General features: G+C 42.5%; 1 protein-coding gene and 1 non-coding gene across 3 annotated transcripts; one reads left to right on the top strand and one right to left on the bottom strand.

The window, feature by feature from the left end:
* Nucleotides 1-8,210: 8,210 nt before the first annotated feature.
* Nucleotides 8,211-27,647, bottom strand: CRK (CRK proto-oncogene, adaptor protein). 2 transcript variants are annotated; one of them, XM_005888231.3, is made up of 3 exons: nt 27,239-27,647; nt 19,505-20,040; nt 8,211-10,242 (listed from the first exon to the last, which is right to left on the bottom strand). In XM_005888231.3, the coding sequence occupies exons 1-3, from the start codon at nt 27,477-27,479 to the stop codon at nt 10,105-10,107; spliced, it is 915 nt and encodes a 304-aa protein (XP_005888293.2). In that variant the 5' UTR covers nt 27,480-27,647; the 3' UTR covers nt 8,211-10,104. The 2 variants fall into 2 exon arrangements, with proteins under 2 accessions (XP_005888293.2, XP_070246374.1); XM_070390273.1 differs by having other exon boundaries at nt 10,099-10,242; nt 19,675-20,040.
* Nucleotides 17,748-17,820, top strand: TRNAE-UUC (transfer RNA glutamic acid (anticodon UUC)). The gene has a single exon. It is a non-coding gene; the product is annotated as a tRNA-Glu (tRNA).
* Nucleotides 27,648-27,955: the final 308 nt, after the last annotated feature.

Raw genomic sequence — 27,955 nt, 5'->3', positions numbered from 1 at the left:
TTAGCAGTAGACAAATAGGAGAGGGCAAGAGTGAACATTGACATTTTAGGAATCAGTGAACTAAAATGGACTAGAATGGGTGAATTTAACTCAGATGACCATTATATATACCACTGTGGGCAGGAATCCCTTAGAAGAAATGAAGTAGCCATCATAGTCAACAAGACAGTCCAAAATGCAATAGTTGGGTGCAGTCTCAAAAATGACAGAATGATCTCTGTTCATTTCCAAGCAAACCATTCATTATCACAGTAATCCAAGTCTATGCCCCAACCAGTAACACTGAAGAAGCTGAACAGTTCTATGAAGACCTATAAAACCTTTTAGAAATAACACCAAAAAAAGATGTCCTTTTCATTATAGGGGACTGGAATACAAAAGTAGGAAGTCAAGAGATACGTGGAGTAACAGGCAAATTTAGCCTTGGAGTACAGAATGGAGGAGGGAAAAGGCTAACAGAGTTTTGCCAAGAGAACACACTGGTCATAGCAAACACCCTTTTCCAACAACACAAGAGAAGACTCTACACATGGACATCACCAGATGGTCAATACTGAAATCAGATTGATTATAATCTTTGCAGCTGAAGATGGAAAAGCTCTATACAGTCAGCAAAAACAAGACTGGGAGCTGACTGTAGCTCAGTGGAAATGCAGAGTCTCATCCACTAGACCACCAGGGAAATCCCTGGACCATTTGTTTTATAGAGTATCTCACATCCTGGATTTGTTTCTTCAGCTCTTTGTGGTGTTATTTAACTTGTTCCTCTATTCCTATTTTCTGTAAACTAATAGCTGGATTAGAGTCAGGTTCAATTTTGGGGGGTTTGAATACCTCAGAGGTGGTGCTTGTTGGGAGCTTCCTGTTGTATCACATCAGAGACAATGTCCTGTTTGCTTTTAAGTGATGCTCACACTGAAGAGACAATGTTTTTAAAATGGCTTTACTGAGATATAATTTACATACCACAGAATCCACCCACTTCACGTATACTATTCAATGACTTTTATCTATTTACAGTTGTACAATCACTGCTACAATCTAATTTTAGAACACTTCCATCACATCAAAATGAAACTTTGAACCCATTTTGAGTCCATCTCTCAGCCCCAGGCAATCATTAATCTATTTTCTGTCTCTGTAGATTTGCCTTTTATAGAAACAAATCATATTTTGTGTGCTTCAGTGTTCTGGTCTCTCTGTTAACTCTCAGTTGGTTTCTGAACTCAATTCAGACATGTGAACCTAAGTCTGTTTGTTTCTTGCTCCTGGTTCTCTCAATCCCTCATTCATTTTGACCCACTTGTAAGAACAAGTGCTTTCTTCATTTTCTTGCATATTTCTATGCAAGAAATTTCATTTCTTCGTATTTCTGTGCAATATTTCCTGTGTTTTCTTCATTTTCTTGCTTTGTGCATTTCGTGCCATCTCATGTTCCCAGTGACCATTTCTCCGCTACCCTTAGGTTGAGTATCCAGGGCCTTATTAGCCCAGAGGGAACTTTTGTAAGACATAAAAAATAAGTGTCCTTGCCACATAGATGCAGCCCTAGGGGCTCACTGCTTAGCAAGCAAAATGCACCTTTGAATTTCAAATGGTGCCTCCTGCAGGCAGACAAAGCCAAGTCAGGGACTGGGACTGTTTCTTAGCTACCACAGTACAGGCTGGATTTCAACTTCACTCCTTGCCTGGCATGTCCTTGGGAAGGGAATTACTTGTACATCTACACGCAGCAGCACTGTTGGTTAAGATGAGATGTTCAGCTCTCCTTTATAACAGTAAATAAGAGGTTTACTCTTATCCATTCAACATATTTGCTGAGTGCTTTCCATGTCCTAATCAGGTGAGGTGCTACAGATAAAAGTTAATAAAGTGGACACAGTCCCTTTCCATATGAAGCTTCCTGTCACTCTTCATTCTCAGTGCCATTTTTCCAAGTGCCTTTCTTCCCAAAGTTCCCATAGCCCAGTTCCAAACACCTACTTTAGCAGTACTAAAAATCATGATTACACATGCAGTGTTCAAATTACAAAATAAAGTGAAGAAAAACTATGGACATTTGGGTATTGACTCACTCAGTGATGATGCTTCCTAGTAATGTGTGCTTCTTCACGTATTTTAGTCAAATAGTTTCTTTGGGGTAGCTGTGCATATTCCAAAAATGGCTGGATTTGGTCATTCTTCCTATATCCACACCCCTTTGCAGTATGAACTTTACAGTTTCTCCCATCAAGAGGAAGAGTCTATTTTTTCACTCCTTGAATTTGAGCTGGCCTTGGGACTTGCTCTGATCAAGAGAAGGCAGTGTTATATAGACATTGTGTCAGTTCTAAGGCTAAGCCTTAAGAGGCCTTGTGTGATTCCATCTGTTCTCTTAGAACCCTGTCAATAGCCATGAGAACCAGTCCAGGCTACCCTGCTGGAGGATACAAGATCACAGGAAGCAGAGCTTAAACTCTGCTGGCTGAGGGCCATTCAAGACCAGCCAGCCCCCAGCCAATTAGATGCTAGATATGTCAGATTAGCCCAGACCAGAACTGTCCAGCAGAACCAAACGGAAACTGCTAAGCTGCAGAATTACAAGATAAAGGATTGTTTTAATTCACCACGTACCGATGTGGTTTATCCTACAGCAAAAGCTGACACTGTAACCTTAAATCCCTAAGAATATTACTACCCAACGCTCCCTCTTGACTTTTGATGATATCTAGCCCACCCATCCTGAGGTTCATTCTTTTGCTCAAAATACACACTCTGGGTATCTTGCTGTGTGTCAAGCAGGGCTAGGTGTTGGAAATATGATGATGTATCTTGGTCTTGTGACAGATACATGCACAGGCAATTTCAATTCAGTGTGACAACTGTAGGCATATATCGCCAAGAGAAGACATGGAACAGATAGATAAGCCAAATTAGAGTGTAATTAGTGTAGCTGAAGGTGAGACAGATAAAGACTGTACAAAAGCCTTGAGGGTTGAGCAAGTGGATCGGTCAGGTCAAGAAAGGACACAAATGCAGCATGGCTAGAGCTCAGAGGAGAGAAGGGAAATGAAGAGAGGGGAGGCTGGAGACAGGAGCAGGAACTAACATACAGAGCTCTGCATCTTCTGTAGAGGGAATTTAGGTATCTGCTGAGGGAGAATATAATCTATTATAAATTACAGAATGCTCACTAAGGCTGCAACAAACATAACAAAGGGGTTGGAGGGGCCAAAATTCAAGGCATTCTGGTGACTTCTGAGGTCATCCAGATGAGAAACATTGGCATCTGAACTAAGGCAGCAGCAGTTGGGAAGGAGGTAAGTGGACTGATTTTAGATGGTCGGGAGTTAGGACTTAGTAAGACTACAGATGGGATGAACTCTCCAGAGGAAGAATAAAAGATGGTCCTGGGTTTTTGGCTTAGCCAAATGGTGCCATTGAGACAGGGGATATGGATGAAGGACTGATGGGGGAAGGGACAATGAATTCAGTTTGGAATATATTAAAGAGTTTGAAGTTCCTTCAAGATATCCAAAAGGTGTTCACTAGGCAGTTGGATATATCTAAGACTGGACAATATTCTACTCATTTGTTCATCTTTGGAAAAAAAATAGCAGGTGGCTAATAGTTGAGGAGCTTAGGGACTAGAAAGTGCCTTGAAATGGAAGAACTAGGGCTTTGGGAAGACAGTGAGAGAACAGAAAGGCTAGAAGGTAGTGATCAGAGAGTAAGATGTTTTAAGATTCCAGGGATATCACAGTACAAGATACTGGATTTGAGGTGGTCCAAAAAGTGAGAAGCCAAGGTGATGAAAATGGTAACCCCATATGACAGCAGATCTTGGCAAAATGAAACACTGAGAACCAGATGACCAAAAATAAATGAGAAGAAATTTGATTGGGACAGCAAAGACAGTAGGGAGCCTAACGGGTTGGTAAATCTTCAAAGAGGAGAGTCCAAAAATGGGAGATGCGTGATCAGAGAAGACTCAGTACAGCAAGAGGATGACAGTAATAAAATGAGAGGTCATCAAGAAGCCTTACATTTGGGACAGTTAGATGACAAGAACAGGAGCTCTGGAAGGAGCTGCTTGGCCCCAGCTGTCCTGGTATGGATTGTTTTTGCTTCAGAATTCAATTTCCCTGGAGGAAAGAGCAACCTCCCTGCAGCAATGTTTCTCTAAAGGGGAGACCAGGGATAGAGTTGCCAGGTTTAGCAAATAAAAACACAGGATGCCCAGTTAAATTTCAATTTCAGGTATTACATAGGTCATACTTACACTAAAAAGTTACTTATCAGGTATCTGAAGCATCTTATTTCTACAAAGTTTTGGCATCATGTGGCCCTAACAATCTACCAGATGGTCAACCTCTCACCTATTCATCTCCTTTGTATTAGTTGGAGTAGGCTAGCTAATTCAACCTTAAAACATATGGTTGAACAAAAGTTTATTTTTTGCTAGCTAAGTGTGTCACCAGGCTCCCCAGGTGGCTCAGAAGATAAAAAAAAAAATCCACCTGCAACGTGGGAGACCCAGGTTCAATTCCTAGGTCAGGAAGGTCCCCTGGAGTAGGAAATAGCAACCCACTCCAGTATTCTTGCCTGGAGAATTTCACGGACAAAGGAGCCTGACAGGTTGCAGTTCATGGGGTCACAGAGTCAGACATAAGTAAGTGACTAACACTTTCACATTTTCAAGCTGGTCATCAAGCCAAGCTGCCCCTCTCATGTGGATGAAGGCTCTAGCCTGGGTGTCATCTACATTCCTGCCTGATAGAAAGGAAGAGCATGGAGGAGCTCCTAGAGGAGGGGTCTAGAGGCCAGGGCTGAAAGTGGTGCAGGCGCTTCTGTGCATAGTCCATTGGCTGCACTCCATCACATGGTCATGTGCAATGCAAGGGAGCCTGGGAATCATAGTGTGCACAGGAAGAAAAGACTATGGCTTTGAGGGAGCATCTACCACATCCCTTATATCAATTTATCCATGGATTCCCTAGGGATCAAGATTCTGGATCAATAATCTCTGCTTGAGAAGAACAGGTACCCACACATAAACCATATCCTAACTGCTACTGAAAATGCTGATCAGGGAGAGTTAAAGATCATTACATGCAAAAAAAAAAAAAAAAAAAGATCATTACATGCATTCCTTTTTCCCTAGACATCAAGTTTTTTTGATAGCTAAAAGCGGTACCTATCAAACAGATCTCACTAGAAAGATGAAAAAGTCAACCCTGTTGGTCCAAATTCTAGCTGCTAGCCCACCAAGTTGTGTGTTTTATCTTTGCATTACGATGAAATTTACCACAAACCATCCCAAACAACTCATGTTATCCCCTGGTTCTTCCTTATGCAAATGTTGGTTGCTGTGAAAACAAAAAGGCCTGCCATTGATCAAAGGGCAGAGCTTGCTAAGGAACAAGAAACGAGATGGTTCAGGCATAAACCTAACCCTGCACGCATGTTTATTTAACAAGGGAAATAAGAAATTGGGGCAACTTCTTATTGAAAAGAAAAAGTGAAAGTAGAACTTGATTCTAGTAAGAGAAAAGATGTGGCCAAAGAATTTACATAAACTGTTTCCTCTGCTTGCATTCTTTTTGGGGGATGGTACCTGGCTTTCTCTTTTGTTGTTGTTGAATCACAAGGCTCATAAAACGATTTGGGCCTCAGACTTGGGACACTTTTGTCTACTTTCTACCTACTCTGACATTAAAGCGGGGCCGTTTACCACAATGCACAGAATTCAAGAGGGCCCTCCCTCCCTTAGGCGCTTTCTGGAGTTGCTGCCTCTGAGGTCTGTTATTGAAAGACCTAAATGCCAACAGGATAAGGTACAGCTACTCAGTATTGTTTAGGCTGTTAAGCTGCTTCTATTACTGGTATTGTAGAACAAGATAATTCTGACATTTTTGTTAATTCACTCTTTTTGAAAATATCACCAAAACTAGAAATTACAATACAACCAGTGAATGGTCTTCATTGTATGAATATAGCTTCCCTTTAAGTGATCCATTCACCTCTCCTATGGGGGGAAAAAGCAAAACAAAACATGGAAGCACCAGAGTTCTCAAGACTGGGCTTTGTCAAGCATTTCACATTTCAGAAGCAGAATGACCTACGGAATCGGGTTTTACTTTAACCAAAATTAAAAATGAACCTTCCGCCTTGGACCATACCCAAGAGCAGGGGTGCTGCAGAGAGCAGCTGAGAGGTAACCAGCCGGGTCCCTATTCCCCAGACTCAAATCCTGCCAAGAAAAACATTATTTGATCAACAAGTATATATTTTCTGCTGTGAGTCAGGCTCTGTGCTGGGCTCTGGAGACGATGAACAAATTAGACGTGGCTCCTGTCCTGATGGAACTGATTTATAGTCTAAGGGAAGAGGTGGAATAAAATCAGAGAAAGAATAATAATCTGAGAGGAGTGCTGAGAAGGGACTTGAGATCAGGGAAGACATCTCTTGACAAAGCAGCATTTAAGCCAGAATTGAGGGGAGGCAAATTAAGCTCGCTTTCGACCTGTATCCCAACAGAATCCTTAAGTCTTGCTCTTTGAACCTCGATTCTTAATAGCAGTTCTTCTTGGCCCCCTACCTTATCTCCCCATTTCTTTTTCTTCATATATGTAGCAGCCGAGTTCCAAATTCTTAGCTTCCTCCTGCAAAACTTTGGAAGACTATTTTCATATTTTCATCTGTGGACAGGGCCACCTCTTTCTTCACTTCTGTAAGAGGAATAGACTTTAATCTGAAGATCAGGGTCACAAAATACAAGACTGTTAGGAGCACTCCAGGCTATGTAAAGAAATCCAACTCTACCTATCACAAAGATTTTATTTCTAATTGATAAAAAAGTGTAAACACATTTAAATCACCTTGCTGTTAAGTGTGTGTACAGCAAACACGGCTCCCTTGCAGTGGTTGCCTTTATTTACCTCTAGGTTGATATTCTGCCATGTATACAGCAGTAGCTAGACTGTGCATTTGGGTTCAAGGCAGCATACTCTATGACTGACTGACCACGCTTGTCCTTATCATCTTAAAACTTCACTGTCCACAGGAACATAAGACTATGGCGTATACAGTCAGCTTTTTAGGTATATATATCTACACATTGTGCATATCCATCTAAATACACATGTGCTTCGAGAAAGGATGGGAAGAACAAAATGTTTAACTTTTTAAATTTCCCAAATTATCTACACTGAAGTAGTGCCACTTACATAAAAAAGGAGAAATTATACTGAATATCTCCCCTAACGATTCTAAAAACCTACTGTGTAACAGCCACACTTCTCACTTGCTTTATGAAGACCCCTACCACAATCATATTTTCCTTAAACCCACGTGTGATTTGGTATTATCTGCTCACATCATTCCAGCTTTCCTATCATTATATAATCATTCTTCTTATATTCCCCTCAAATCATTATTTCTGGACTTCTGGAGACCCTTCAAAGTAACACCAATGATTGATCCCATTTTTATGAGTACCTAGTGTGTATAATTGTTTATCTGATTGTTTGTAGGCTGTTGAATACTACACACAACTCTGACTCCCTAAGCATAAAAGATTTAGCTCTTTTGTGAAAAATATTCAAAGATTGCTTTCTTCAAAAGATCACCAAGCCAAACATTTGGCCATATTTTTATTTACTACATATACTATAAACATATACAATACATGCTACAAAAAAAACATTTTTAAAATTTAACTGTCAAGAAAGTGTATAGTGTTATAATACAATGGCACATGTTTCATATTTTATTTCAAATTGGTTTGCTTATCATCCATTTCAAACCTTTAATAGTGAAATGTTACTTATGGATAATTAAAATTATCTATTTGCATTATTAACAATAAACAATTCCAACAATTAATAAGAATTAACCATGTCAAATATTAGTATCCAAAAAAATGGGTTTTTGCAGAAATTATTATATAAAATATAGCAGCCAATTGCGGTTTATTTTGCTCAGTGACAATGTACATATGCACTTGAATAGGATTCTTGCATTTGCTTTTGGAAGATACTTATAAGAAGTCCTTTGAGTTCTTAAGGTCCAACAACTGCCAAACCCAGGCAAATCCAACCCAACAATTCATGTAATGGCTTTGGACAACCGATCACTGAGAAAGTCTTCTGATTTGGGTAGAGCTGCATGTTCCACCAAAATTACATATGATGAAAAGAGACATTACAAGCCAATATCAAGGTCAGAGGCAAAAAAAAAAAAAAACCACAAACATTCAAATCAGTTGTGACAAAGCTTTTCTACAAATATTTTAGATGTCACACTTTCAGGAAAACAAGATTCAACGTGTATTGGGTTTTACAGTATCTACGCTCTAACTGAAAATGTAAGAGTCGTCAGATGGAATTAAATCTAGTATTGCAAACCTGTCCATTCAACATTACTGAGCACCCACTATGTGCATAGCACTGTGCCAACATTTTACAAGTTGAGTATTAATGTCTTTATCAAGCACTATCTTAGTGTGAGGTAAAAATATATTAAATTAGCGTCAACTCATTAGTTTGCTTGTGGTAATGTATGTAATCCTGTGCCAGCTGGCTTCCCTGTGCCATATAATGAGCTTCTGCACACCTCGCATTCACTCTCACAAATCTGTACGCCGGCTGTGCCAGGCACGGTGCTAGTCACTGGGATATCATGATTTAGCATACGTTCAATGAATGCAAATTAATCTTCACCTAGGCAAAACAACTGGAAAAATACTTTTCTAAAATGAGGCCCAAAGCAAAGAACACGGTGTTTCTATTGGTCATATCACACCACAGACCAGTAAGTGCTTCTAGACTGGGAACTAAATTTGAAAAAGTTTCATATGGTAGTCTAAATAGCCTACATCATTTTTGGTCTCAGAAGTCAATTCTTTGGAGCACCTTACCCTATATAAACCATTCCATACTTAAAAGGGTTTGTAAACTAAACTTGAACATAAAGAAAAAGCGCCCCAAGTGAAGGCAGTTTATAACATCGTGTATTTCAAGCACTATTCTGGCCATATGAAACAAATACATAAGTAATTCATGATTGGTTCAAACATTTTTCAAAGCACTAAAACCCTATCCCCAAACTCATGTAATTTTAACTTGATTTTTATACAAGTTGTACATAAAGCAAAGGGCAGAATTTGGCCCCCCAACCATCCATGGAATATTCTAAGTGATTGGTCCTTCCACTCCAAGTAGAAGCTAAGAATTCCAAAAAGTCCCCTGACAGAACAATGGCACTCAGGAGAACGGCATGCTGGATCCCATTAGCCAGGAGTCCACCGAACTGTGGTAGCAATGTGAACCTACTATGACCCTTTGAGGGATGGCAGAGAGCTGGGAGTTTGGCTGTCCACGCAGTGAATCCAATACTGGCTTAAAGCTATGCACTGAATAAAGTGCTCTGCACATCCTGCTTATCATCTGGAATGAAAATAAACACTTATCTTGAGAATTAACCTATCTGCAGGTCTAGGGAAAAGGAATTACAAGGCTTGAAAGAATCCCAAGAAAAAGTATGAAGCACTGACTGGGAAGGAAGACAAATGCCTCTAGTAGTGTCCTCAGAATTCTCAGGATTTGAACTGTCAGAATGAGTCATACAATGGTCATGTTCCATAAATGAAAAAGCAATCCCACTGGGTACTATTCACACGTGCATGATTACTTCATGGGGTGGAAGGGAACAGTCTATTGCCATTTGACAGCATAGTTTCAGAATGAAAACCAAACCGTTGAATAAATCAGGGTAAGTGGTGTGCAACACTTCTCTCCCGTCCATCAGTTTTCCACAGGTTGATTTGTATTGCCTGAGAAAAGGGAGGCAAGATGCTGCTCCTTTCAGATACACTCAGGCAATGGTGCTACCACCTAAAACCACCAATTCAAAAGTTAACACACAAGCCCTCCAGTTTCGTACCCTGAATATGGTAAATAAGACCAGGGATGGAGTAGTTCAGTCTAAAAAAGATCACAGGCAACAGAATGCTTATATAAACTAGACTGCTTTGACATCTGTAAGAAAACTGTATAGATGGCAATTGGAAAAAAAAAAAAAGATTGTTCCCATCTGTCAGCAAAACTGTTTGTTGAGCTATACTCAGCTGAAGTCCTCATCGGGATTCTGTTGATCCAGCAGACGGACATGTGTGAATGGGAAGTGACCTCGTTTGCCATTACACTCCCCTTCCCACTGACCACTCACATTAATCTTCGTAACCTTTACCAGCTCACCGACCTGCAGGAGGAGAATAAGGACAGCACTTTATTTCCAGTTATGAATGCAAGCTGAAAAACTCCATTCTCTGGTTAGCCATACCCTGCCCATGTGATTGCTCTAGGACTGATATTACAGAAACGGCTATTTGCTGCCTCCCAAGCCCCAGCCACCAGACCGATTACTTATGGTTAATGCAGGCAAGAGGAAGAAGTGATTTTAGCAGTGCAGAGAAAAACAGAGTACAGAAAATAGGAGGAATGCTAGAAAATGAAACCTTTTGGAAAGTTCAAGGGTCTCTGGAACAGCAACCCTACCTAGGATGATCTATATGCCCTGTCTTTGTAGCCACTACTCTTAGCTTCCTGCCTGGTCCACACTGGCCCTCCCCTCTCTGGCATATAGCAGTGCAATTCCCCAGCCCACTCTTACACACACATCCTGGCCTGGTGTTGCTTGTAGAGCAGAAGACAATCAGAGGAAGCATACATCATCTGGTCCCAGAAAACAGAAGTGTTCCCATCACTGTCCTACCAAGGCAAGGCTTCCCCACTTGGTACAGGCGAAGACTCCAAATTCTATCAGCTCCCTGAAAGCCTCAACCTTCTTCAGCTAGTTTTACTTGGCAGGCCACTGCCTGCCAGTCCCCCCCACTACCCACCCCTAAGCAGGTACTGACAGACTTTGCTGCTCTCTCAATGCCACCTGGTACCTGTTCCTTAACAGTAGGAGGATATCGTGTTTCTGCTGTTACAAAAAGTTTTCCTGTTGCAACATCAAATATTTTTGACAATCTAGGATATACCTGTGTCTTAATATGAAACTTAAAAGATAAGGTGTTTGATGAATGGATTCACCCTGTAGCAAAGTATTTAACAATGGTGAGGTACGTTCCCAAATGCCACTAAAGAGCTTTATGACTATCCTTGAATTATCAACATCTGAGTTCTGCACACGCAAGTGGTTTCTAAACATTACTGTTCATTTGGTTTCATTAATAATGATATTTAACTCCCATCAAGTACTATAGTGCTTTATATAAAATCATTTTCTGATAATCATATAATCCTTCAAACAGGAATTCTTTTCATTTTACGTATGACATTCAGAACAACTACACGTTACACCTGAAGTCACAAAGCCAGTGACAGGGCTGAGATTTGAGCCCAGAAGTAGCCAGCCCCCAAGCCCATTTATGTTCTCCCACTGTATTAAGAACTTTCAAACTATGCCCCCTAGCCCTGCAGGTTCCTTCCCTACGAAGGCCTATGGGCTGACTACCAGCCAAAGCCAACTCGTCTAGGCCAGGGCCTTCTCTTAAACCAGCCTGATCTCACTCACAGAGGAATTAGGTTACCTACTGACCTACCTACAGTTTCCTTAAGAATTATATGAAAAGCTTAGAGGCCTAAAGTGGCTGCAGGAATCATAAGATGCTGAGAAAAGGAAGAGAGAAACCATGGAATATTAGAGAGACAGGGATAAGATACAAGGGTGAGAAAAGGCAGCAGCTTGATGGGTTAATAATGAAGATGAAGGCTGATGGGGAAAGGTGAGGAGAGAGGAAAATGACACTGCGTATCTGTCTTTGCAACCAGATCCAGCTCCTACAGGCTCTAGCACCCAGGGTTCTGTTTATTCCCAGCAATCTTCCAATTCAATTCCTGATATCTGAGCAGGCCAACTATGACAAGTAAAAATTTTCAGTCTTTGTAGAGGAAGATCTGAACATCAAATGAGAATTTCTTTGGTGTTAAAAACAGTCTGGAAGATTTCTTCTTATATCCCCAATTCTAGTTCTCAAGACTACCTCGCTTGTTCCCATCTTTTAAAAATTCTTAACAGCATTACAAGAAGTTAGGCTCTATATAAACTCCATAACGTGTGACTATTCCTTAGTGAATTTTCCTCCTTCCTGACCTGTCAGCTACCTTTGACTCCCCATCCTTCTCTCTCACACACACACACACACACACACACACACACACACAACACATTACTGGAATTAATGCCCCTCCACCACTAGCCCCTTGCTATGTTACAGTAAACTTTACTAAGTGCAACGCTCTTCCCTCTCATTTTTATTATATACTCATGTTATACTCAAGTGCTATTCAGACAGCTAGACCCAGAATAAGTTCCTGACCTTAAGAAAGAAAAAAAAAAAACACTTAAAGGAATAGGTATGCTCGTGTCAAAAATTTAAACTGCCACTCATGGGACTTCCCTGGTGGTGGTCCAGTAGTCAAGACTCTGCTTCTACTGCAGGGGCACGGGTTCGATCCCTGGTTGGGAAACTAAGATTCCACATATAGGAAAATAAATAAATAAATAAATAAATAACCTTGCCACACATGTTAGATTCTCCTCCAGATGGGCAGTAAGTGGCCAGTTTCTTTTAAGAAGCTGGTCTGATGCCATCCCAGCTATCTGAATCCATCATTTTACTGATATTAAAAACACAACTAAGGGACATGAGGGAACAATCTGGAATGGTGAAAACATTCTATACTTTCATCTGGGTGGTTGTCACATAGGTATATATGCATATAAATTCACTGATCTACATACTTATATACTTAGGACTGGTACATTCTACCAAATGATTTCATATCTAAATAAAAAGGTGAAAAGAATGTTATGTTTCTCCAGCTTTTCTTTGTTGCTCAGTTGTGTCTGATTCTTTGTGACCCCATAGACAGCAGCATACCAGGCTTCCCTGTCCTTCACTATCTCCCAGAGCTTTTCTAGGTGTTTTGTAAAAGATGGGTCTTCAGGATACAAATTTAAGTCCACCATTCTACTTGACACCAAAACCCAGGTTTAAACACCTCTCTTTAAGACTGTCATTCTAAGAATAAGATTGTTGTTATTCTTAAGCTTTCAAAGTGCTGTCTCAAATCATGTCCCAAAGAGCTCTAAGCAGCGGGTAGTTAAAATGTGGACCATCCACCCGCTCCATGGCATCAGTACCACAAAACCACACTAGCTTCTCTACAAGAGAGCAAAGCCTTCTGCTCTGCCCTCAGACCATTCTTCCTGCAGAATTCTAAGTGAGAAATGAGTCAGGGCTCCCATACAGCAAGATGCTAGTAGGGAGAAGAATGAAGTGCAAGATAGGCCTTTGGACAGCACCAGGGTCATCTCTGATATACACTCTCTTGGTTCTAACTACAGAGAAAGACTCAGGAAAAGCAACCATCTTCTGGAACCCAGAATCGTTTTTTTACAGTTGATTAGGTTCTTGGCAGAAAAGTCCAAACATCAAGGGGTGAAAGAAAGGTTGGGTCATGACTCTGAAATGGTTCTGATTTTTAAATGGGTAAAAGAGGAAAGCTGTAAGCATTTAATAAGCTAATTAACCTGCCCAAAGTGGCCTTGAAGCACAAATACTTCGAGGTAGACCTTATTAAAATTAAATACCTATGCATAATACCCTATGGGTTCTTTCTCCTGAAATAGTCAAAGCACATAGGGAGTCCTGGGGTCAAGAACAGACAAGTCCCAAAGGCAAAAACATGACTATCTTTGAGAAAACATGCTATGGAGCCTGAGGCAGAGTGCAGGAGGGGATGGGGCAGTCTAGGAATATGGCACTCCACTAAGCGCAGTTCTTTCTCCAAGTCAGAAATGACACGGTAATTTGTGCTCCTCTCCCTGTTAGGCAACAACACTCTAAAGGAGAGTTCCCTCAGGCAAGACCAGGGAGGATCAGGGGGTGCACACAGGTTTGAAGATTGGTGTACTAATTCAAAGACAAAGAAAGTGAGACTGAGTGCCTGCCCTAGAAATGCTCCAATTTTAAGACACAAAGGAATGTACTTGCAGTAATAACTGTAGTTCTCACATTACCAATTTCAAAATTCACATTACAGATGGAAGAAAAAACTCATCTGCGCACTAATGAAAACGAAAGAACTTCTAAAGGACCTGAAGCACGACAAGGCAGTTAACCTTTCTTTTCATGAGGCAGACTTCACTAACACCTTGTAAAGGAGACACTGATGATGCTTTCACCACCAAGGTACTATTTTAGTGTTGAGTTAGTTCCTAGTCTCTCAACCCTATACCACACCCTCAGGAGTAAGTCTGCAAGTAAATCATGGCGTCATCTGTAAAGAGGACCGAATGTAGTTACTCTCTTTTCCTCACTCCCAGGGAACTTAATGAACACTCACCTTTACCAGTGAGTTCCAGGCATAATTAGAAAAAATATGAAGTCCAAATGGCATTAATTTTTGGTGTTCCCTAAATAGGAGACGGATAGGGTCAGATACCACTGAGCGACTTCACTTTCACCATGCATTGGAGAAGGAAATGGCAACCCACTCCAGTGTTCTTGCCTGGAGAATCCCAGGGACAGGGGAGCCTGGTGGGCTGCCATCTATGGGGTCGCACAGAGTCGGACACGACTGAAGCGACTTAGCAGCAAACAGGAGACACCAGAAACTGTGTGACCTCCCCTGCTGGCGCAACCCCAGGTGACTGCTTTTCTAGTTTCTATCCCTGCTATCTAAGAGGAAAGGCATCAATAGTTGCCAATGCTTCTTTGATCCAGATTTGCTGCATGATTCCTGTGAGCTCAGGGCAGGAAACACATATAACTAACTTTATGTAAATAAAGCCCGGGAAACCAAGTGCAGAGACAGACTACAAGGACCTTGTTTTCAAAGACTTTCAAACACACCAAGAACACATTTCAAGATCTGACTGAAGGAGGGAAAAAGGTAAGAAAACTACAGCAATCTAAGACAGGGCTCGGCAAACTGTGTGGCCCATGAGCCACATCCAGCTTGCTGCCTGTTTCTGTAAATAGCTTCACTCTAACACAGCGAGCTCATCTGCTGTTTTGTCTATGGCTGCTTTCTAGCTACAGTGGCAAACTGACAGAGGCTGCATGGCCTGTGAAATCCTTCACAGGAAAAGTCTGCAGATCCCTGATCTACAGAATAGGTAATATTTAGGGCCCATCTAAAATCTTTAAAATCAGTGAAGACAAGTGAGGCCAATTCAGTCTTAATGATTCACTTGCCTCAGAGACGGACTGAAGTGCACATGGCTCATATTCGTGGATCATTGCAGGTCTTTGAGATTTAACTCGTAGGTACATTTCCTGATGTCAAGCAAAAGCACCACACTGAAGACAGGTGTTACCCTGACTGTAGTCCAAGTCCAAAAAGATCTTTCTGTAGCTCAACAACTGATAATAACTGAAACTAAGTTCCCCACCCTCTTGATGAGAGGTACATGGAACAGGTACATTTTAGCTCAATACAAGGAATTTTCTAAGAACTAGTACAGTCAACGAGACCCAAGGTTCCCAGACTGAAGAGTCAGAGGCACTGCCGCCAATTCTGAGGGGTCCCACCAAGTATTCTGTATTTTTGAGGGAAACAGAAATATCTGATGTCTGTTATGCCATGTGAACTACAAACTCAAAACTGTTAACAATTTTGACATCAGATTATACTACATCCCTTTCAAAGATGTCATGTCTTTGCAAAGCTGGGCTTTGGCAGTTGCTATGATAAAAAGTACCTTATGAAAATAAATGTGGAACAGGAAATGAAGGTGGCAATGTTCCACATGATCCCAAGGTTTGAGAAACTTTGCTATTTAATGGGGGGTTAAATAACTATTTTATTAAAATGAAAATATTCATAACTTTCAATTATGTTTATTATTTTTTCAAGTGGGTATGAAGTTATTATACATATAGCCAAGACTTGTCACGCAGTTCTTACACTTCCTAATCTCATTTTTTCTCTCTGGAACAAAGGGGAAATTAAGATCTTCATTTCACTTTTCCATATATAGGTCAAAAGGCCTAAATAACTTAAGGTTTCAGAGCTCTACATGGGGAGATGTAGAGTTAATATAGTCACTGCTGCATATAACCAGGGACTCATGGAACTTTACATCTTCCCTATCTGTGACCAGAAGAACAGGTTCACACCTAAGTCCACCTGAAAGGCTCCTTGGTTACTCAGAAGTCTTATCTATCAAAGGCAAGAGGCCAGGCTGAATCAGAAAATGGAAGTTACATGAATAGTACATTCCAAGATAATATGATTGTTCTGGACAGTCTACAGAGGCATGAAATAAACTTTAACACCTGCAATTTACAAGATAAGATTCACCACTATTCCAGCTCCCAAGGAGCCATGACTCATGAAACCAAAACCAATCAAATTGAAATCTCAGATCAAATCTAAGACCAAAAAAGTAAATGAGTAAATGGTGCCTCTGCACTGTTCTAGTGTTACTTCCAGTGTTTCTCCTTCAAAATACATTTGTTTAAAATCTCTTTATTAGAAGCTCCAGGATGGAACAGATGGTGTCTTCCTGGTTCGGTTACATTCCCCAGAGTTACAGTGAACCGAGGAATACCCCTACTTTGGTTGTTTGCTAGAATTAATCCCTTCTTTCCAACAACCTTCATTCCTACTAGAGAAATCTGATGGGTGGGAAAAGAGGAAGGAGTCATTGACTTATATTCTACTGGAGGACTCTGGTCACAGCAAATATACCATGCAGGAAACATCCATCTGTAAGGGGAGGACAGGTGGATCCTGAACATAAGTACAGAAACCCTTCCTTAAAAACAACCTTAGAGAGACACCGATATATAACACAGTAAAACAAAGTGGCTTTGACGGAAGTAAGAGAGGTGACCCAGAGCGCTGCATCCGCAGCTACCTTCTGGGAAATACTAGGAGTTTGGACCCTTACTATACCTGGGGCTCTGCCCACTTCTAAAATGCAATGATTTCAACATCAATTTCAAGTTAACTGTAAAACTTCTCCGAAATGTGCCTAGCTTGTCTACAGATCTCAATCTATAATGGGTCAACTACAGCAATGAATTTTTTTCTCATCAGAATGCGAAGGTCAGAGAGTCAGAGCTTCCTAATCTTATCTCCTGGCTTCATCTCCACAGGGACTAGGCATCAGCTCCTATGGAAAACCAGAGATGGGAAAGGAAACTGCCTCCCTGCACGGAGAGTATACATGAGGACACGCTGCCAGTTACACCACACAAAACTGACAGGAGGGCAGTATCACCACCACAAAACAAATAGTACCACAGATGCAATCTGGGCATGGTTGAAAAGGCCCCACTGTAGATCTGGACTCCTCATCTCTCCAACTAGTTTAAACAACCCATTCAATCCATCCCTTACTTTTTTCAATAAATGAATAGGGGTATCTAAGGTCTTTTTAGCTTTAGATTTCTGTGATGCTAAACTAACATGATGTTTTCTTAAGTACATGAGGTGTTTTTAAAGTTATTATTTGGGGTATTTGTTCTAACGTGAAAGAGGCTATTGTCATCAGTCAACACATGTGGCTCAAAACTAATACCCAACCAAAAAAGGAAACTTACTGACATCACAAACCACTCTTCTACTTTAGTCTTTATTTCACAAGGTTTAGGTTTCACAGTAGGGGAGCAGCTCGACCATTCTGGAGCACTAAAGCTTCTAATTAAGGCAAGCATCGTTGGGGCAAACAATTCTGGGAAGTCCCTGATGGTCCAGTGGTTAGGACTCGGCATTTTCACTGCCATGGGCCCAGGTTCAATCCCTGGTTAGGGAACTGCTGCTGCTGCTAAGTCACTTCAGTCGTGTCCGACCCTGTGTGACCCCATAGACGGCAGCCCACCAGGCTCTCCTGTCCTTGGGATTCTCAAGGCAAGAACACTGGAGTGGGTTACCATTTCCTTCTCCAATGCATAAAAGTGAAGTTGCTCAGTCGTGTCCGACTCTTAAATCCTACAAACTGCTCAGTGAGGTCAAAACCAAACCAAACCAAACCAATTCTCTTTAAGAAAGGAATTGCAAGTGGAAGCAAAATTAATGTGGTAACTATTCTCTCCTGGGTATTAGCTAGCTATTTCCACACTCCAGCCCAGTGCTAACAGGGCCTGCAATAAATGTCGAGTCACAGCTGTCATGGGCACAGCACCATCTTGGCTGTTGCCATCATATGAACTTAAATGAAAACATGAAGCTAGAAACTTGTTTTCCTTATCCTCCAAATTCTAAGTGGGAAAAAGTAGTGTAACCTAGACAACATATAATTCCTTTCTCATCAAAAGCAGGACACAATACTTCTCAGTCACAACATGATCTCAGAATATACACATTTTAAAAGCACACGTTTTTTCAGTCAAACCTGTAGACCTAACCCTCCTTTGCACCCACTCTTCAGAATGCAAAAGAAAAACTTTAAATTCAGTAATATCAGACTATTTCAAATAAATTTCAGCTCACTGTACAGCCTTTTACTTAGGCAACTCCCACTCCTCAGTGTATAAGCATGATCCAAAGGATTTTAGAGATTTCCATTTACAAAAATATATTAATACTTTAGCCCCTTCTCTGCTAACCTGCCCCCCCACCTGAGTAACTTCAGCCTATGTTCATGAAATTTAGCTACTTGCTTAAAGTGATCATATCTGAAAGGCTCTGAAAGACAGGAAAGCATGCCACTTCTACACTAGCTTTTATGCTGAACCACTACCTCTGCATAACTCAGAAAGGGAGGGAGGGAAGGAGGAAGAAGAAAGAGAAGAGGTAAGAGACAAAGCTGTGAGTGCTAAGGATAAGAATAAATACAATGCAATGGTTGGCCAGAGGAGATGGGCTACCAAGGATAACTATTCACCAGTAAAAGGTAAAAATTTATTCCTCAGGAGGAACTGGTTTCTTGAGTATAAAATGCATCAAACAACAAAGACCAAGTAAACCTGCTGCTTCTTGGAATTAATACTTTTGGGTATCTATCTCATTATACCTTTACAAGTAATCAATGGTAAGAAACCCCAAGCCCCCTAAAGTAAAAACACATTTCTGTAAGAAAATTCATTTAAGTATTTTGATAGAGACCACTTATACTCAAATTTGTGGAGCCCACTTATTTCAGATAATGATAAACAGAAAGAAACAGATTAGAATGTAGATGAAAAAAAATATTTTAGGTTAATTCCTGTGAATTCAGGTGGTGTTATTAAAGAAGTCAAAGTATGGTTTAGTAAATCAATCAGAACATTCAGTTATACAGTTTTAAGCTTACTCATTCCAAAATAGGTTTTCTATAAAAAAGAGAAAACCCCACATTAAGTGCCAAGATCAGTACTTAATGGTAAAAGTACCATTCAACATCTATAACAATGTTACAACGCTGCTGCTTGTATTCAGCATTCCTACAAAGCTCTAAGAGGTCTGAAAGGGAGACCCTGTAGCAGATCTCTTCTTTCTACATTTTGCACATTATGTACCTCCAAAGCCAAGGCTGTCTTGTCGTAGGCATTAGGGACTCGCTTCTGGATTACCCTGGCATAAATGGGCCCATTCTGGAGGTTAGGGAGCGGAGTGTTGACGCTGGGTTGGGCATAGGGCCCAGGCTCCGGCCCACCCAGTGGCTGTGGGTGGGAACCCTCCTGGTTACCTCCAATCAGAGCCGATACTGAGGCGGAGGCAGGTCTATACTTCTCCACGTAAGGGACTGGAATCATCCCTCTCTTGCCTTCGCTGTCCTCCGCATTCCACCACTGCTCTTCAGGCTTATCCCGGATTCTCAGGATGTCTCCTTTCTTAAAGGGAAGATCTTCTTCATCATTCCCATTAAAGTCAAAGAGGGCTCGTACATACTCTGCCTCTTCCTGCCTGAGAATCACTCCACTACCCTGCCTGGATCTGGAAACTGGTTCTATCAACGTTGTAGTGTCCAAATAGTGTATTTTGTAGAATTCCAGTAAAGCAGGCAATGAATCAAATTCTTGATCTCCTATTCGGAGTCTGGAGGGACTCACCCCTAAAAAAAAAACAGAGCAGGGTATTATTGAAAGATATACTGGAGATGAAATGCAGATTTTAAGCATCTCCCCGCACATATTTACTCAATATTTAACCAAAAAGAAAGAGAAGGAAAAAAATAATCTAAATAACCCCTTCTCCTAACAGTAAACTAAAATCATACTTTGTAGCTCAAATGTTCCCTGGGAATAAAGTAAGCGATCACCACCTGCAGCAGAGAAGAGACAGAGGCTGTGATAGAGCAACCACGCCTGTCAGGACAAGCTCACATATTGGACCAAAGACAGAGCACCATGGAGACTTCTTGTTCATTCTACCAAAACGTTCTGTGGCTATTCGATTTACAGAGTACAAGGGTTCGAGGCTGTGTTAGTCTTCTTTTTCTTTTCAACCTCAGGAAATGTAGCAAGCTCTCCGTTTTCACAGGTCCCAGCAGCTATCCCAACAAAAGGCGGGATATTTTATTCTCAATTTTTCACTACTGCAAACAATGCTCTTACGAGTGCTTTTATTAATGAACATTTTTTATTACCTCCTTAGGATAAACTTCTTAAAATGCAACTGCTGGATCAAAGGGTAAGAACACTAAGGTTTACGTTGCCTGTCGTCCAAAAAGTTTTGATTTTACACTCGCACCAGTGGATTATGAGTTCCCATTTCCCCCATGTCCTTGCCAGAACAGCAAGGATGTCTCTTCTTAAATATCATCTTTGATTGTTTGATGTTTTTCACATTTATTGAATATCTGTACTTCTTTTGTGAAAATTACTTGTTCGAGTTCTTTGTTAAAGAGAGGGCCTAAACTACCCTCACCACTCCTATTAAAACCAGTCAGTCAAAACAAAAACCTAACCAATCCATCTAAAAACCCTTTGCTGTTAATGCTGTGAAACAGGAACACTGCAGTAGCCCAGCTGTCTAAATTGCTTCGCCACTCTAAAAAAATGAGACCAAATTATTTTGTTCCGTGTTAGAAAACACTCTGTCCAGATAGACCAGAAAAAGTACATTTAAAATTCTCTCCTGGGGAGAGGTGAAGTGATAAACTTTGGAGGTTAACCAGAGGTCCTCAGTATAGAACGTATATTGATGAGTGACTTCTCTTTGCACCCATATGAAACAAAGGCCGAGCCTCAATTTAGAGGACAGATGCACATTTCTTACATTGCAAAAGTCCATCTGTGGAATTCATGGCTATAAACTAAAACAAGTTAATAGCCCACAGCCAGTAATGCTGGCTGTCTCTCTGACTCAAGATGTTGAAATACATGCTCATACCCAGGATTGTCCATCTATGGCAAACACTCCTCAGACACCAGCAGAATGCAACCCCAATAGTTCCAAGTACAGAGCTGGTGACTGGAGAGATGATTTTGGTTATGACCATACCAGAGCACAGTGGTGCTATATGCTGGAGTTTCTCTTCTCTAAACTTGATCACTGATGAGTAATTATTCCTATTCCAGCCTGGTAAACAAGGAAGACGCATGGCTACCTCATCCATCACCTCTAGGCTACAGTGATCCTTCAGGCCTGTGGAACTATGTGAAAGACAGAGTCAGTGTGAGCTCCAAGAAAATCTACTTTGTACTGCCTGGTCAAGAAAGCCTAAAGGGCAGAGTGGTAGGGAGAACCTTCACACCAGCAGAGAACCTAGCTTAGAAAGTTGTCCTGGTGACACCTAGGAAGAAAAGTTCCCTTCTTAGAATTCACCCAACAATACGCCAAGGTACAACTGCCAATATGGCTGTCACTAGTCACCCTTTAGGGACCGTGTCATTAAGTGTTAGACAATGAACATAACTCTCAAGTGAGGAAAATCTGTCCCCAGGTTTGACAAACTCACAGCATAGCTGGGCATACAAAGGCAAACACAGTGTGGCTGGTGAGCAAGGGGCATAGCAGCATGTTTCAGGAAGACATTCTTTTTCTCCCCTGGCATTCACTTCCAATTGGGGATGTACTCTTACAAAAATCAGTGGCAACAACAAGCTACGTTTTAAGATAGAACAAAATTACGATAAAAGAATAGCTCTTTCCATTCCTGAATGGTTCTTTCTTTCCTTCTTTCATTTTGCCCCATTGGGAAGCTTGCGAGATCTCAGTTCTCTGACAAGGAACTGAACCAAGATCCCAGCAGCGAAACCCTGGAGTCCTAACCACTGAACCACCAGAGAACTCCCTCTTTTCCTATCCTAATGACATTATAATTATTCCATAGAGGAATACCTGTTTTTAATACCTGTTTTTGTGTACTGCTGCAGCAGTTACATGTTTTATATATATATATATTTTGGCAATCAAGCTTCAGGAGAGGAGGGGGAACAAAATATACATACATAAGTTCCAGATAAGCCCAAACCTCACCACAGCCATGTGCTCCGGCTCCTTTTCCCTAGTTCATCTCTTTCCAACCACAAACAGCTAAAGCCAGGAAATAGAAGGGCGGGAAAGGAAGGAGACACAGTCAGTCAGTCTAGAGAACAGAACCAACAGCAGAGTTCTCATAGCTTGGACTTGGAAAACCTCACTGACTTGTTCTCCATCAAACCTGTGCTGGATTCTAAATGTGCAGTTATGAACATAGTCAGAAATCAAAATCAATGCAGTCTGAGCTATCTTTTAACCAAAAGAGTTGTACATGCTCAACTCATCACTTCCAAGCATGTCAGCCCTCAGGTTACAACAGTTTTTACAATACCATTCCCTGAGGGTTTTATGAAGAACACCCGAGAGCTCTGTGGGCTAAACAGGCCAAGTCACTTCTGGCGTGGGCATCGCCACAGTGGCTCCATTATCAGTCTCTTAATCTCATACTTCCTCTCCTTTCTTCTCTCCTAAATTCTCATTCCCTCTCTTCTTTCTCCACTGCCTATGGTATTTATAGAGGTTCCTTGAACGCTCTTACCATCTGTCCACTACAAAGAACTAACAAGGCCACTGACTTCATTTGAGAAAGTATCCTGAAGAAGTTCTAAAAATGGTGGCTATCAGCATGTGACTTTGCAGATTCAGACTTACAAAGTTTGAAGAATTCAGGCTGTGGTATTTCTAGCTATCTGAATTGTTATTTAACTTTTCACAGGGATCTATACTAATAATAATAAAATTTCTAAAAGTAGCTGGTATATTATAGATGCCCAATAAAAGGCAAATGAGCTTAATATATATCCCCCAAACCTCTGAACACCTCTGCAAATTTTCAATTCTTCCCAAAGAAGATTCCACAGAATCTCAAGATGCTTCTCAAAAAGTGCTGTGGTCAGACTGGTTTGAAAAACCCACTATCCAATACCTGCCTGTCTAGAGTCACAATTTCACATGAACATAGGGAAGGCTTAGAGAATCCAGCGATAAACGCACTTTCTTTTACTACAGATTTTGGGGGGGGGGATCTAAAATCTTTAAGTAACTCACTAAAGAACTCCTCATAGAACCACTGAATATCTTTAACTCATTAAAGAGTGAATCATGAGGACCAGGTTTGAGAACCACAAGGATGAGCCAAACAAATGAAATAAATGCTGGATGTTCAAAAAGCCAGCAGTGGTTAAGAGGCAATCCCCTAGGATCTCCAGAAGTAGCCTGGCCCAGCACCACCTTGAAGAGGCAGCACAATCATCACCCTAGCATCTGCCCCCACCCCCAAAATGAGACAAGCTTTTATGTTCCCCTCACCCACTAGGGCCAACAGGTAGGAGGTTCTGGGCTGAGCGGGTAATGGAAGCCATCATCTTATTTCCACACACTGGATCCAAAGTTCCTTCATACTTCTTGATGCACCCCCACCCAGCACTTACTCCTTCAGACATGCTGTGAGCCTCTCAAAGCTGAGAATTGTTTTCCATTTTGCTTCAATTTTTCCCTCTCCACCACATCTGTTAATATACCTAATGCTAGTTCCATTCCTAAGCATTTAATATTTAAACTCATTTAACCCTTGAAATAACCCTGTCAGCACTATTTCCCCTCTTTCACTGATGAGGAAACTGAGGCAGAGAGAAGTTAAAGAACTTGCCTAAAGTTATATGAGCAGTAAGCAGAAGGTAAGGAAGGTTCAAACCCAGACTTCAGAACACAAGCTTTTAACTATTCTCCCAACTCATATTTACTGTTTTATTGACTGTTTATTGGACAAGGTCTAGTAAAACCTCATGTTCAAGAAGTAAAAACTAATGGATCAATCAACGATTGCAAAGTCTTCCCAAGAGGTACACCTGACAGAGTGTGACCGGTAGACTTGACCAAGCCCTGCCCTATGGCCCTGGGGCACAGTCGGGGGACTTCCAGGCAATGGCAGCACTGGCAGCCTGTGGGAGCTAAACACAAGTTAAAAACAAGCTAACCAGAAAAGGCTGAGAATATCTGGTCTATTTTGTTCATATACCTCTAAAATGTATATCTAAACCATTCCGTACAAATTCATCCTATGCATTATGTCCACAAAATACATTATATAATCCTAAACAAAAAGCTCATTTCCCATATTTAATCTGCCAAATAAGGTTATTAAAAACCTCTTCATCACTGACTTTAGATAGCAGATGCATACTGCCTGAGCGCTAAAGCCAGCTTCTTGTCATCCTTTCCTTTGGTCTTTACTTAGGCCATGCCACGCGGCATGCAGGATCTTAGTTCCCCAACCAGGGATCAAACCCATGCCCCCACAGTGGAAGCCTGGAGTCTTAACCACTGGACAGCCAGGGAAGTCCCTCCTTTCAGTCTATAAACAGAACCTGGGGCCCAGAACAGAGACAAAAGTGTTGAGGCTTCACACTGCACTGCTGGGATCTCAAAAGTAAACTGGCTTTGACCGAAAGCAGTGCAGTGTAACAGTGTCAGCTCTCAGGCCACAATTCCTAGGTTCAATTCTGGCTCAGTCACTTACAAGCTGTGTGACTTTGGGGCACTTTACTGTATCTCTGACTGTCAGTTTCCTCATCTATAAAATGGAAATAGTTTAATAAGTGGAGATCATAGTACTTTCCTCACTGGACTGTTATAGACAGTAAATGAGACAAGGCATATGACATACTCAGCAAAGTGCCTGGCACAGAATAACCAGTCAATAAATGTCAGCTATTAATATTGTATATGCCTCTCTAAAATTGAAGAAATTCTTCTGTGTGGTTTCAAAAGAAAAGAGCTTGATGGGGGGAGGGGGAGAACAAAGATTAAGTAATCTTTATAAAGACAGCAACTGAATAAATTGTCCTACGCAGAAAATAGGGTACATGGCAGAAACAAAAAGGACCACAATGCCCGTGAACCTTCCACACCCCAGCCACAAACTCTGGCAATCCTCACCTTCTCTCCTGGGCCAAAGATCTGAATTCATATCTGTTATGAAAAGGTGGAGCTCAACATTAAGCTAACAGCTGAGATGAAAGTTATTAACACCAAGACGTGGGGAAAGCTCAAACAAAGCTGTGTGTTAGTCACTGAGTCATGTCCAACTCTTCGCGACTCCATGGATTGTAGCCTGCCAGGCTCCTCAGTCCATGGGATTCTCCAGGCAAGAATACTGGACTGGGTTGCCATTTCCTTCTCCCGGGGATCTTCCCCACCCAGGGATTGAACCTGGGTTCTCCTGCACTGCAGGCAGATTCTTTACCATCTGAGCCACCAGGGAAGCCCTTGCTGCTATTTCCAAATTTTGCAACCAACAAAACACACAAAAGGTTGAGAACTTGAGTTTCAGTGACTGTTTGCCATCACGTCACTGCACAGTAATGCAAAACCCCAGACATCATGAAGGTGGTAAAAAGTAGAACATATTTGGTTTAGAGCAAACACACATTCCCACCTCATGTTATAACGCTATTAAACCAAACAGACTGAGAAAGACCTAGAATAATTTGTAAGCTTTACGATCCCTATGCTTTTTTTTTTAATTGGTATGTGTTAACAAGAGATTATCCCATTTCATTTCTGGTCAGAGAGAATAAACCTAAATTAGGACTCTCCTAAAAAAGTAAGTCTGCAAAGGCTGGTTCAGGAGTCTCCTAATTCAGGTGAGACTGGCCTGAATCTAGTCTCACGTGGTCAGGATTAAACTGCTTCCACCTGGAACAGCGAGGTGGCACTAAGACTCTCCGTACTGTTACACAGATAACAATAACCTCAGAATTACTCTGTATACCACAAATCTCAAGTACCAAGTGCACAAATCCCTTTAACAACTCCAGTGGCCTGGGTGAGTGTCATGTCTCAACCTTTAGCAAGGAAGATCCAGTGCAGATCATTTAAACTCTCAAGAGAGTCACTTCAGTGGGATCTGTTTTCAACATCTAGGAAGACTCAAGCCACAGCCCTCAACTTACTGAACAAGGAGAGGCCCTGGAGGACAAGACTGATAACGTTCAAGTCCAGGGAAAAATGAACTTCCATTCACTTTCAGGGGAGGGATTGTTTCCACTGGCTTATTTCTGAATTATTTCCTGAAATTAAAAAAAAAAAAATCTTTCCTCCACTGATTGCTTTGAAAACTATAACCCCCTCATTTTGGAGAACAGTCTCTGGACGCTAAGATCTCTTGGACACAGTCAGCCGGGTATCAGCTTATTCAGGGCTGGTCACAGAGGCTTTTCTTCTATAACCAAGGCACTTAGCTCACCACCTTCATTCTCCGCGGGGGAAGAGGAAGGTAAAAGTATTTTGGAAAAATGCCCAAGAAAGGAAAAAGCTGACCGATTTCCTGAGGGTGTCTCCATCCCTCTCGGCCAGTATGTGGTGACTTCCTACCAAAGGCCACCAGGGGAGTATAGCCAAACCCGGCTCTCCGACACTGCAGGAAATGTTTCAAGCCTAAAAAGCCACTTGTAGGATTATCGGATTCATTCCCGGCACCGCTGCCAAGTGATGCCCCCGCAGTGCCAACATCATTCTCAGCTCTTTGTCCCCACGTTGCCCGGCTCTGCTCGGGCGCTAGCCCCACCCTGGGGCCGAGGCAGTTCCCCTTCCCCTGGGCTGTCCTCCCAAGTCACACCCAGAGGCCTGGGTCAGCGGCTCCTCCTCCCCCACACACTCGCGCTGGTCCGTGGGAGCGAGCCCCGGCAGAAGCTGCGCCCCGGCCACGCTCACTCCAGCCCTGTGCCCACGTCCCTCGTGGGGGTGAGCTCTCGAGGAGCAGCCAGGCTGGGGAGTTCCGCGGCCCTCACCCCCGCCCGGGGCCTCCCGTCCCGTCCGTCCCTCACCGGGCGGAGGCTGGGCGGGCGACGGTGGCACCGGCGGGCGCGGGCCGCTGCTGTTGATGATGTAGTGGGAGACGCGCGAGTTCTCGGAGACGCTGAGCACATAGTCCCCGGGGCTAGTGCTCGAGTCCCGCACCAGGAACACCCCGTGCCGCTGGCCCTGCAACAGCGCCACCGCCTCCTGCCGACTCAGCCGCCCCCAGTACCAGCTACTCCGCTCCTCCGAGTCGAAGTTGCCCGCCATGGCCGCCTCCGCGCCTACACGCTGGGCCGCCGCCGCCGCCGCCGCCGCAGCCGCGCGCGCCCCTCCAGCCCCGGCCCCGCCGCCCAGCGGACCGGCTCGGGTCCCAGCCTCACAGCAGCGCCCGAAATGGCGGCGGCGGCCGCAGGCCTTCCCCACCGGAAATGACGTGATCCTGGCCCCCCGGAGGATGCCGGGAAGGGGACCACCGCCCGCCATTGGGAGAAGGGCAAGCGACAGATCGTGAGAGCACTGCGCATGCGGCCTCTTGGGCGTCGCCGCCTGGCTGGGACTGGGACTGCAGAGGGTGACGGGGCGTCCAGGACCGAGGGGCGGGGCTTCAGCTACCAGTCGGCTGTTGGCGACGCGGTTCTTTGCTCCTCCAGGTTTCAAGTTACTGGAAGGCCCAGGCTTCTAGGCAGCGACTAGGGTACAGAATTAGAGCAGAAAAGGTGATGTGGCCCCAGGGGCTGTGTTTC

Source organism: Bos mutus, chromosome 19 (assembly GCF_027580195.1).
Source record: "Bos mutus isolate GX-2022 chromosome 19, NWIPB_WYAK_1.1, whole genome shotgun sequence".
Lineage (NCBI taxonomy): Eukaryota > Metazoa > Chordata > Mammalia > Artiodactyla > Bovidae > Bos > Bos mutus.
Note: the sequence above shows the minus strand (reverse complement) of the source record. Positions and strands in the feature narration are given on the sequence as shown.